Source organism: Microplitis mediator, chromosome 3 (assembly GCF_029852145.1).
Source record: "Microplitis mediator isolate UGA2020A chromosome 3, iyMicMedi2.1, whole genome shotgun sequence".
NCBI classification, from domain to species: Eukaryota; Metazoa; Arthropoda; class Insecta; order Hymenoptera; family Braconidae; genus Microplitis; species Microplitis mediator.
Window position 1 is genome coordinate 23595968 of NC_079971.1, and position 12034 is coordinate 23608001.

General features: G+C 36.2%; 2 protein-coding genes across 2 annotated transcripts in view; one reads left to right on the plus strand and one right to left on the minus strand.

Moving 5' to 3' along the window:
- Positions 1–3305, minus strand: part of LOC130665078 (cone-rod homeobox protein-like) — a 31993-nt gene extending 28688 nt beyond the window's left edge. The window contains exon 1 of the mRNA XM_057465347.1: positions 2679–3305. The gene's annotated coding sequence lies outside the window, so the exon portion shown is untranslated. The remainder of the gene's footprint in view (positions 1–2678) is intronic.
- Positions 3306–9602: 6297 nt separating this feature from the next.
- LOC130665070 (cGMP-dependent protein kinase, isozyme 2 forms cD4/T1/T3A/T3B) overlaps positions 9603–12034 on the plus strand; it is a 29246-nt gene continuing 26814 nt past the window's right edge. The window contains exon 1 of the mRNA XM_057465333.1: positions 9603–10478. Within this exon, the coding sequence (XP_057321316.1) occupies positions 9868–10478 (611 nt within the window). The 5' untranslated portion in view covers positions 9603–9867. The remainder of the gene's footprint in view (positions 10479–12034) is intronic.

Consider the following 12034-nt stretch of genomic DNA (forward strand, 5'->3'; position numbering starts at 1 on the left):
ATTTGTGGTGGATGTGTGTTGATAATGAGAGTAGACTGCTCAGCAGGCGCTACCGCCGTCCTACATTGTGACCCTCATTGAACACCATTTTGACCTTTGTCTAATGACCAACTTTTTGTCCTTAAATCCTTGGTCTAAGTCTGGGATTTAATTGGGCTGCGGGTGGAAAATTAGATCTGATTTTAGTCTAACTGGACTGCATTTGAAGTAATTGGTGTGTTTTTGATTTTTTGTAGAAATTTCGAGCTGTTTTTGATCTGTTGTTTTAAAAATAATTGCGCTGCGGGCGGACAGAACTAGATTAGATCATGGACTTGTAATATAGTCGACTATCTGTCATAAACCTGCCTGTAATAGACTGCTTTCCCCAATCGGCAGTTACTGGGCCCAAACAGCTCCCCCACTTGACCACTTTTTGAGTTTCGGACCAGACGGCCCGTTATAAGCCTCCGTTAAAATTGACAAAATTATAAACTAAGAATAGGAAAAAATATCCAAATTAATGATGACAATTTACTATCTATGTTTCGCGGAGAATAATTGAATCATTATTAAGTAAAATATAATTTATTGTTCATAATTGTAATCATGAGTTGCATTTAAAGCTTCTGTTACAATTTAAAAGTTTTATTGATCATTATGTTTATCAATAAAATTATTATTATTATTACTGTAATTAATACCGTTATCATTGTAATTTTTTGCATTATAATTATTATTAGTGTAAAAAGATAAGTATTTATTTTAGCGCCATAAGCACCAGAAAAATCGGGACTGGCGGATGTAACAAATCGGAAACATGACCTTTAAAATCGCATAAAATAAAACAGGCTTATAACGGGTAGTCGAGGACAAAACTAATCGCTCGGTAGTGGGGGTCTGAAATTTCAAGAAAAATTTCTCCTACATCCCCTAGACCAGGCTGATGACGGATAGTCGACCGTATTCAAATTTCTGGAAAATATTTATAAAAACTATTCAAATTTCCAGAACTGATTATGATTCGTTTACCATTTACTTAGTGTTTTTTGTTTAAAAATGTCAGCAGTTAATGATAATTAGACAACTTTATTATTTAGTTGTCTTGACTAAATATTAATAATATTGAATGAAAGTTAATTTTGAAACAGATCTAAATTTTCGACCCGGGAAATTAAATAAAAAATATTTGAATCCATCATTTATTTTGAAACAGATCTAAATTTTTGACCCGGGAAATTAAATAAAAAATATTTGAATCCATCATTTATTTTGAAACAGATCTAAATTTTTGACCCGGGAAATTAAAGAAAAAATATTTGAATCCATCATTTATTTTGAAACAGATCTAAATTTTCGACCCGGGAAATTAAACAAAAAATATTTGAATCCATCATTTATTTTGAAACAGATCTAATTTTTCTCACTGGGAAATTAAACAAAAAATATTTGAATCCATCATTTATTTTGAAACAGATGTAAATTTTCGACCCGGGAAATTAAAGAAAAAATATTTGAATCCATCATTTATTTTGAAACAGATCTAATTTTTTGACTGGGAAATCCAATAAAATATATTTGAATACATCATTAATTTTGAAACAGATCTAAATTTTTGACCCGGGATAACGTCATACAATAGACGAAAAAATATAAAATGAAATCTATAATCTAGATTTGGATCAATTTAATAAACAAGCATTTGCCATCAGGACATCATTTTAATTCACGCAGTTGGTACGTGATTAATTTTACCCGTTATTATTATTGTAATAACAATAAGACAAGTCAGAGCAAGACACGCATGAAGAATATTGTGAAAAGTGACGTCAGTAGGTCAGGACCCGTTTCGTTGCTGGATATTTGTAAGCATCATATCTGCGGGCTTGTTGTTTATTCTCTTTGTCTTTGTTCATGTCTGCTGCAAACTTACATTATATATATATACATATATATATGTAATGTGGTTTACAAGATGAAGATTTAAGTGTACAAATTATGGGACATGTACAAGTTTAAGAGAGAAAGCGATACTAGTGGAATAAGATGGAAGAATGAGGGCGGCGGAGACCCGCAGCTGCCTGGCTACCAACACAATAATATCTAATTAATTTATTAATGAGGTTAAGTTGGCAGTATTGGACGTCAGACGTGCGCCACTCAGTCGTTATAAAGTTATTAAATTCCATCATCGAATTCAATTTACTTTTATTTAAATCTATATATATATTTTTTACTGGAAACTTTTATGTAAGACGTAATTGTGAAGGATCCAAAGATCGGTTGTCTTGGAAGGGAAGCAATGAGTTTATTATATTACGAGATATGAAATAAAAAGATAAATGATTTGTGGTAAAAGTTACGATGAGCTTTAGTGCTGGTGAAAAGCTTATCCACCCGCAGACAGCTGCCTTTTCTGATGCTCAGTCCCCGGAGATATTTTTGGCGGGGATCCCAGTCAGACTTAAATTGCATCTGACAGCTATCCTTATACCCATCATCATTTATAGTCCACAGTATTCGCTTTCCGTTTATGTTTTCGCACTTTCTGGGTATCGTATGTGAGCAGAGTACTGTCCTGTCATTTATACTGAGACTATTTATTTAGGATCACCTTGAAAACCCGTCGGATAAAGTTATTTGACGCAAGATCATTTTGGAAAGGGTGCAGGGTAGTGGACAGGGGATGAAAATCATACCTTGATAAGTGGCGGACTGTGCTGTGAATGGTAGTGTCCGGTTGGTGGGCTCGCAGGAGGCCCAGTGCCTCCGGGCGAGACAGCACCACCGCCGGGGGTGAGAATCCTGGACTCGTGGCTGAACAACACTTTCCCGATCTCCACCGCGACCTCGCGGAACTCCCACGACCTCCAGATTCGTCTTCTTTCCTGGTAGAATTCGTCGTTGCTGGACGCGTCGTCACCGACGCACGTTAATTCGCCCTCAAATCCCGTGTCTGATACTTAAATATTTATTTACTTATCAACAAATACTCAACCCCACAACTATCAACATCACCCTGTTGCAGTTTCGTCTATCCAACGAAAAACATTTATCACAAAAGCTAAATATTATTGTGCAAGTAAGTCATTGCACTTTTTTTCGTCACTTAAATCCTTATGACACCTAATAAGAATCACCTTTAATGATCACTTATCACTTTAGATGAACGGCAATTTGAATTATTGCTCAGAGATTACTACCGGCAACTTAATAGCACAGAGTAAACTTGTGATTTTCTACGAATAGAACGACTGTCACAAGTTATGTGTGAAGAAGCTTTGGCCGAAAGTAGTAAGCGTGTGTATCCAGATCCAGAATCCACTAACTGGACCGAAAGCGTGCGTTTGATAGGCGTGTCGCGCTTGCGTATTTTGTCATGTAGGCGGTGATCCACATCACGTCCCCACTTTGTGTTACGCTATAAAACACACGAACACACACTCGCTGTACAATGATACTGCTAAGAGGGGTAAAAACCCACGTGGTTTTATTGGGCAAATAACGCGAATGACAAACATACTTATTTCTGTAATACCGTGACTCGGAAAACAAACACTGTTTGAATGTGTTGTGAGTTTGTTTTCACAAGTTCACCAAAGCTGGGGTGGGTGGTTGCCGTAGCTGGATAGTCCCGTTGAAAATCATCCTCGTGATTAAATAAAAATTGATACCTCGTCTCTCTTATCCGATAGGATACCAGGGCACGAAAAATCTATCTTGGTTGGATCCAATTTAAATGTCATCAGCCATCACTTTGATCGTCGTCAATTCAATAAAACCGACAATCGATACACACATAACTTTTGGGAATCCAGCAGAACTACTTTGGTATTAGAGGATGGGGTGGATGCTGCTGCATGCTGCGAAATATCGTTTTGGCTCATGTTGAATTTACAATTTCAACACCCAATTATTAAGCCGGTTGAAGGAAGAGGAGTAGAATTTTAGCTCTGATGTATCTGGTAAATGAGGGAGAGGTTGCGTAATAAAGTAAGTTGATTAGGCTGCTATTGGACGTCGTTCAGCGTCGAGTCAACGGAAGAGGGAAAGGATGTCTCGGTATCTCGTCGACGGAATTTTCGTGTTTCTAGATGACATTAGAGTGGAAAAGAGTAATGTAATGTAATGTTGTGTACGGAATAGAGATGCGGGACGAGGGACGAGGGCCGACGGGCTGATGAAAGAGACAGGGGGCTGGAGATTGAACGAGGACAGGACATAACCAGGAACGAGGGTGTCCAAGTGATGGAAATACTGTAGCTGAGTGTAGGTTGGTTCGGGGTAAAGGACAGATGGTGGGCGCGAAGAAAGGGGAGATGCTAATACATAAAGTAGCTTAAAGTAGAAAATTGTGGAAGCGTCGTGATGCCTGGTGATTGCGTTACCTCCGGGCTTTGATTTAAAATGCAACGAGGGGCATTACGGAAGTGAGGAGGAAGAGAAGAAGGAGGTAGAGGAGAAGGAAGAGAAGGGTGGCTTGCTATGGAAGCTCTGCTACTGGAGATGCGAAGGGAGTAAATGTGGAAGCTCTTGATGCTCTTACTCACTTACTCACTCAAGTAACAGGGGGTTGGTTACCGAGAGCTAAAGGAAGGAAGAGAGAGACTGCGCCCGCGGCTTCACTCTCAGGTCGGGGTTTCTAGAGACGGTTTCTCCTACGCCATCTTCCATTTCCTCACTCCTTTCCCCGACTACATTTTCATTCGGTGGATGCTAGGAGGCCGTAGGGGAAGGACTCAGACATCTTACAAATTTATTTTTTATTTCGTTTACTCATATGGATACTAAATTTTTTTATTTTCATTGCTGGGTTTCCAAGTTATTGGAAGCCCGCTCCATCACGGTGTTCCTCGTCACGGATAATTTGATCGGTCCTTATTTTTTTTGACAGTGGATACCGGTCAGATTAAGCTGCGTTTTAAGATGACTGACAGGCTCACGTTAAGATACTGGGATTTTAATCTCATGAGAATTTGTAACTACAGAACCACGACATGGGTTTCCCTGCTGTCAATATCGAAAATATATATTTTATAGCTGATATAAATTTATAGCTAGCACTTTTAGATCTATATATATGTATAAACTATATGTATATGTATATACATATATTAAGGAGAGTATTCTTGGGTAAACATCATCATGGAAGATTCGCTACGGATGCTTTAAATTATTACTTGCTCAAACTCTGTTAGCAAGTAGCAAGTTCTGAAAATTTTAGTACAACGGGTGAGAATCTTAAAACTCGTTATAACAAAGAAACGTCTGGTTGAGGCCTTCAGGCGAACAAGGTGGTAGTTAAATTTCATTTATGACATTTATAATAAATGGAATAATTATTCAATTTAACGGTAATTAATATTTTATTACGACTACAATTACAACCCGACCAACTTTTTATCGGAAATGAAAAAAATTACAGTAATCCATTAAAAAATAATGACTGCATTGACAGATAAGTTGACGTGGGTACAGAGACGTTAATAATAAATAAAGTTATTTAGTTTTATATTTTTAAGTGAAGCTCTAGGGGACGAAAGCGGTTCTGAGTGATGGGTGCGTACTGGAAACAAAAGCTCAAGAGCTTTCAAAGAGGTTCTAAAGATCAAAGCTCGCTGCCTACTCTTTTTATTCAATACACTATTGTTTTTAAAATAAACAAATCTTTTTTGCAACAAAAGTACCATCAATTATTCACATTTGTTGAAAAATTATTTTACCAAGAGGGATTTTTAATGCCAACTCCATCCCAGATCTCATGTGTAACAGACCCCCTCTCTTCAACACGTTAATAGAAATAGTGTTACCAGACGGACTCATCTACTTTTCCCTAAACGCCCGCGTAAAATCCCCTAGATTTAAATAGAATCCCCTAAATTAAATGACTTTGAAATTATCAGACGTCTGATGACTTTTTGAATTTGTTTTTTTAATAAATAAATTATATAAATATAAATTAAAAATTTGCACGCGAAAAAATTAAAAAAACTTGAAGAACATTTTGGGATAATTTTCTTTTATAAAAATTTATCTCTTAGAAACTCAAAAAATTTATAAAATGTCTGATGACTTTAATATCATTAAATCAAAGATCTTATAATTAATATTGTAAAGCTTGTTGAAGAATCAATGTACTATATAGGGGAGGGTGGGGCAGAGCGGCCCCCCGGAAATTTTGACCAAAAAAAAAATTTTTTTTTTTTCGACTAATTACTATAAATCCGATATGTTTGCGCATTTTTACCCCTACGCATGACATTTGGGGCAAAATGGACAAGCCCAAAATTTAGAAAAAGTGATTTTTTCATATTTTTATCGTCAAATTAAAAAAAAATTATTATAACTCCACATTTCTAGCCCTACGCATAACACCTGGGGCAAAATGGACCAGCCGAAACTTCCGAAAAAATTATTTTTTCATATTTTTCGGCCGTTTCTCTATGTAAGAGACAAATTTGGTCACTAAAAATTTATAAAAATTAAATTTTTTTTTTTAGTTGATAAATTTTTGAAATAAAGTAAAATTATAGAATTGATGTTTTTTTATATTAAATAACAATTAGTAATTAAGGTAATCGAGAGTGAACGATTTCTTACACTTTAAAAAATTTTTTTCGAGTAATATAAAACCAAAAATAGTTGTCAAGCGAAAGAAATACATTCTTAATGATGAAAACAATTTAAAAAAAAAAAAACGAAAAAAAAAAATTTTTTTATCACTTTTTGAAGGGGGGCCGCTCTGCCCCACAAAAAAAAAAATTTTTCAGAATTTTGGCAAAATGTCCATAAATTTGTTCGAAATAGAACAAAAGTAAAGTGATCTTATGGTTGAAAGCCACAAAAAATAATAATTGGCTTAGGGGGGCCGCTCTGCCCCACCCTCCCCTATTGTGTTTAGTATAAAATGTGTTCAATTATGATTAAACATACATTAAACTCTTATTGTTTTATTAGTTTAAAATTTTTCAATTATTGTTTAAAACTTTAATAAATTATTTAATAGGTAAAATCTTTTAAAATTTTTAAAACATTGTTTAAAACTCTAATAAATTATTTAATTCAGACGAGGACGCTGTTTAACATGTGGACAACGATTATTTGCCATTTTTCTTTTTTTTTAAAGAAAATATGTTTTTTTATCTATAATGAAGCATGTTTGTAATTCTCATTGATAATTTATTAAAAAAATTTTAAAAATTTCTGTTCTGAACTGAAATCGTTCTTCGTTCATTCTTTTCAACTTAAATTTAAGGAAGTTTGTAATCCCCTGAACAAATCCCCTAAAAAAATTTTTCCCCTAGATTTCCCACCAAGCCGTCTAAAATCCACTAAATTTATGGTAAAATCCCCCAACCTGGCAACACTGAATAGAAAAACCAGCACGGCTATACAATATTTTTATATCGACGTAAAATTGGATTACGGTCCACCGAAATTAGCCAAAGAAAACACAAAAGAGAAGATTGGGATAGCAAGTTAATAATAACGATAACGATGTCATAATCTAATTCCACGATGATCTGCAGTGTAGTTTGATCAAGAATCGACAGCTCATAGCTCACAACAGAGAGCACAGAGCACAGAGAAAAGCCAATAAGCTCATAACAAGAACCGAAGAGAGTAATAATAAGTAAAGATAAAGCAGGAAAGTAAACGCGTGTGAATTAAGAGGGTTTTGGGTTATTCCCTGATTGCCGGCGGTCGTAGTCGACTCTCTCTGTCAGTCACCAGCAAAGCATGTAGCGGATAGGAGGATATACCAGCGAGACAGATGGAAGCTTAACGAGTACACAATGTGATGCAAATTGGCTGGACTCAACCAGTCAATCGGTTGCTGCGTCTACACCACACCAGTCTAGTCTGCAGAGTAGTGTAGTGTTGTTGCCTCAGTATGTATCTATGTATCCGCGATGGTATTACTAACATCGCTATTCTATTATAACATTACTAGACTCGCTCATGTGTACGCTCACTCGTGCTTATGCTCCCGCTACAGCAACTGCTTGATGCTTGCTATTATATTCTATTCCCTGCATAGCACAGCAGTGTTGTGTATGCGATATATAGCTATTACTCGGTTCTCTACCTCCGTTAAATCTACTACACACTAACTCGCTCCCTGTAGGCAACCAATCAACTAACTCGGTAACTACCTGCCACCCATACAAGTGAGAGAGAGAGACAATGACGAAGAGAATTGCCTTAGGCTACTGAGTTATACATACATATATATATATATACATATATTCTGTCAAATGATTTTGACTAGTTCAGTTGTACTCCCTGGTGGTTTAATTCAATTTAATATAATTGATGACTTGGAAAATTACTTATTTATAGTTCTCGTCTAAATAACTATATTCAAATATATAATTGGATTTTTAAATATCAACTGACAAGTAAATTGAAATTACTATTTATAGTGAATCCTAAATGGGACCCAGGTAAGTGAGAAACCTCTATAATTGGGATCTTTTGTCAGGTCCCGGCACCTTCACAATGAAAAATTTCTTAAGAGAGTGTACCAGGTGATTTTCAAATGAACCGTTTTCACAGGTAAAGACCCAAATTATTAAACAAAATATGTCATTCGATGCGTAAACTTATTATTTATCGAATGAAATCTTTCTCGTTCGGAAATTGCAGTTTATATCTGAGAACGACTCATTTGAAATTTCCATTTGCTAATGTAAGTGCAACAAGGACAGTTCCGTTCGTTCACATGTGTGTGAGAAAGAGAATAGATGGCACATCCTCTTAAGTGATACTAAGAATCCGCTCTAACTAAGACATTTTTTTAACCCTATGCGAAAATTCCCATACAGTCCACTCAAATGCGACAAAAACCGAATACAAAACAACACAGCCTATAGGATTCTATGCGGTTTTTGTCACATTTGATTGGTTTCTATGGAAATTTTTGGATAGGGAACCTATTCATTGTTTACTTTCATAGTCAAAGCTATTTATTTTATTACAAAAACAACATTTATTAGCCTGTGCCAAAATGTCGAAAAAGAAGCTTCAGATGTGGCCATTAATTTCTTGTATACTTAAGTATAGCAGTGCTATGTTACGGATGATATATCGAAATTGATATCATTAAAACATTATTGACGGAAAGTTATTCTAAACAAACGAAAATAAGGGAGTTTTTAAGCTAATTTCGATGTCCACAAATAAAGCATTGTTATATAACTCTATATACATTAATTACATGTATTTCACTTTTATTTATTATGCTAATCTTGCCTTGCATCGCTACTTTCAATTTGAAAGTTGAATTTAATAAAATGTATGCAGCGACATCTGTCTGGTTGGGTAAAAAATAGAGAGTACATGTATCGGTAATCAGTAAATTATCATAAGAAATGCAGATGGTGTAAAGTGTAAGAATCAGCCAAAAGATGTCGGTAAAGTGGAGGAATGATTTACTGCGCATGTGCGATTTGAAAAAAGCGCCTCTGTCGGTTGTGGAATAAAAATGTTTAATTGAAATGAAATGGAATGCTGAGATGTAAGTGAGACAGTGAATTGAGAAAAACATGCCGAGTGAAAAGAGTGAGGGTAGAGCACCCCACCTCGTGGTACATATGAATCCGGGCTACCGTCGTCGTCCCGGTCGCTAAAATGATGCGGCAGACACTTTAAAGTGACGCCCGTGGTCACGGTACACGGGTAACGTGAGTTTGTTAATCGGTAATAAAATAACAATAATAAACTTAGGGTTTATTTATCAATAATATCGATTATTTGAAGCAATAATTGGTTCTGAGATCCTCAGCTAGAGGGCGTATTTTAAATGTTTACTTTTAAATACCGGGTTTAATAAAAGATAAATATAAATTTGAATATAAATATAAATAAAAAATAATATAACGTTGAATGAACGGGAACGAGTGTGGAATTATCAACGACGCCTGCGTGTCTATGCGCGTGTGCTTTGACAGTTTGTGCTTCTCGTCGACGCAGCAAAGGCTCGCCGACGAGGAAGACGCATTTCAACTTCAGTCAAACGGTACAGCAACAGTTGTCTCTTCAACATCAACGTCTTCGTCCAGTTCTCCGACGTCTACCTCTCCGACTACTGTGACAACGGTCACTGCTGGTCTCAATTCAACCACAATCACGGCATCAGCCTGCAGCGAAGCTCTAGGGGCTCAGGTCGGACCAGGTCAGGTCCTGATCCGAGCCACTACGCCCCCCAACAACATGATGCCCCAAAATAACAACACCATGGACTCACTACGGGAGCTCCAGGAGCTGCTCCGAATCAAGGACGAGAAGATATCCCAGCTTGAGGCGACACTCAATAAAAAGGACAACGAAATCCAGGACCTTAGGAGCCACCTGGACAAATTTATCAGCATAATGTCCATCAAATCGCCACTGACACCCACCAAATCCCGGCCCAGGAAGCAGAGGGCTCAGGGTATCTCCGCAGAACCTCCACTTCACCAGCTAACGCCTCTCAAGTTCTACGACAAGAGCGACAGGTTCGTATCCAAAATATATATAATCCATAGCTTTACTTTACTTTTAACTAAATCTAAAATATACGACCATTACATCGGATAAGAACGTTTGGGCAAAGTGATTTTCCACTCTAGGTCACTTGAATGACATCCATTGATAAAAGTATGTACGCACTAATATATTGCTGTGATATTTTGTTTGTTATGAAATAATCACTGCCACTAATTACTGTAAATAGAGATTATTGTCTATCTACAATAAGTTTTTCCATTCCTTAAAATAGTTTTTATTGATAACTACGATAACACATCGGCTAGAAGTAGAAGCATAAAAATATTATTTTCTTACAATACTTAACAATATGTTTGTACGTATGTGTGTATGTATGTGTGAATGTTGGTTAGATTATTACATTACTATGTAAATTGTCATTGCTCGTGTAGGTTTTTTAGCTGACATGCTATCACACTGTACACTAGGTATATATTTACATTCCACGCTCAAAGTGACGGTTCATCGTTGACTTAATAATACATACAGCTTTCGATACGATAGTTGCTGATATATGTCTATGTATACATGTACATATATATCTGTGATTACAGTCCACACAATTGTGTAGGAATTGCAGATATATATTTTATACTGTAGTACTATATTACTAAGAACTATAAGTTATGTCAATAGATTGATAAATTGTAATAAAATCTGGGATTTAATTAAATCTCCCAAGTGTAATAAAATACGTTATTTTGTAAAATAAGATCATATATCAAGGTCTTATTGTAACCTTACGTATAACAAAGCCTATTATGTACAATAAAACTAGACTTCATGGCCGAATAGGTTTCTTTGGTTTTCCGAAATCCGAGCGAATTGTGGAACTGGGACCGGTTGTAAAGGGAGAGAATCAGCTGGAGACCTGACGGCCGAAAGCGCATTGGGAATTTAAAAATCCGTATGAAAGTGTCGTGGAATCTCTGGACAAAGATAGCGAGCGTCTTAGTTGTCAACAGGCGGTGGCGGAGTCCGTCGATTGACGTCATCCTGGCTGTCGCAGAACGACGATTGGTTTCATTAAATCACGCATGGCAGCCATATCACGTGGTCATCATCATCATTATGATCATAATATAGCCAAAGTCCCGAAGAGAGTATTGTTAAGTTAAACTATCATATCTTATAGAAGCAATGAATGTATAACAGGGATTTAAACTCATTGATTGGTCCCTTTGTTCCGAAAATGAATCGTATGTTTATGGTTATAATTGTTGTAAGAATAAACTGTTGATAATTAGCGGTACCCGTTAAGTAAAAGTGAAATATTGTTGTTTTTTTTTTAATACGTGTTGACCAAGATCGTACCTGTTATTTTTCGACGAGGGTTTTTAATAACTGCGGGGCGTCGAAAGGCGCCATTGACCGGTTGTTTCGCCGCAGGCCCCTTGCCACTTAAAAATTGTATTTTCGTCCTTTTAAATTCCTTCGGTTAATATATATCAAGCCCAAACCACATTCTTCTTTATACGGTCTTATTATTTTTATTTTATTTTGTCGCTGAATGATGTCCGATCAG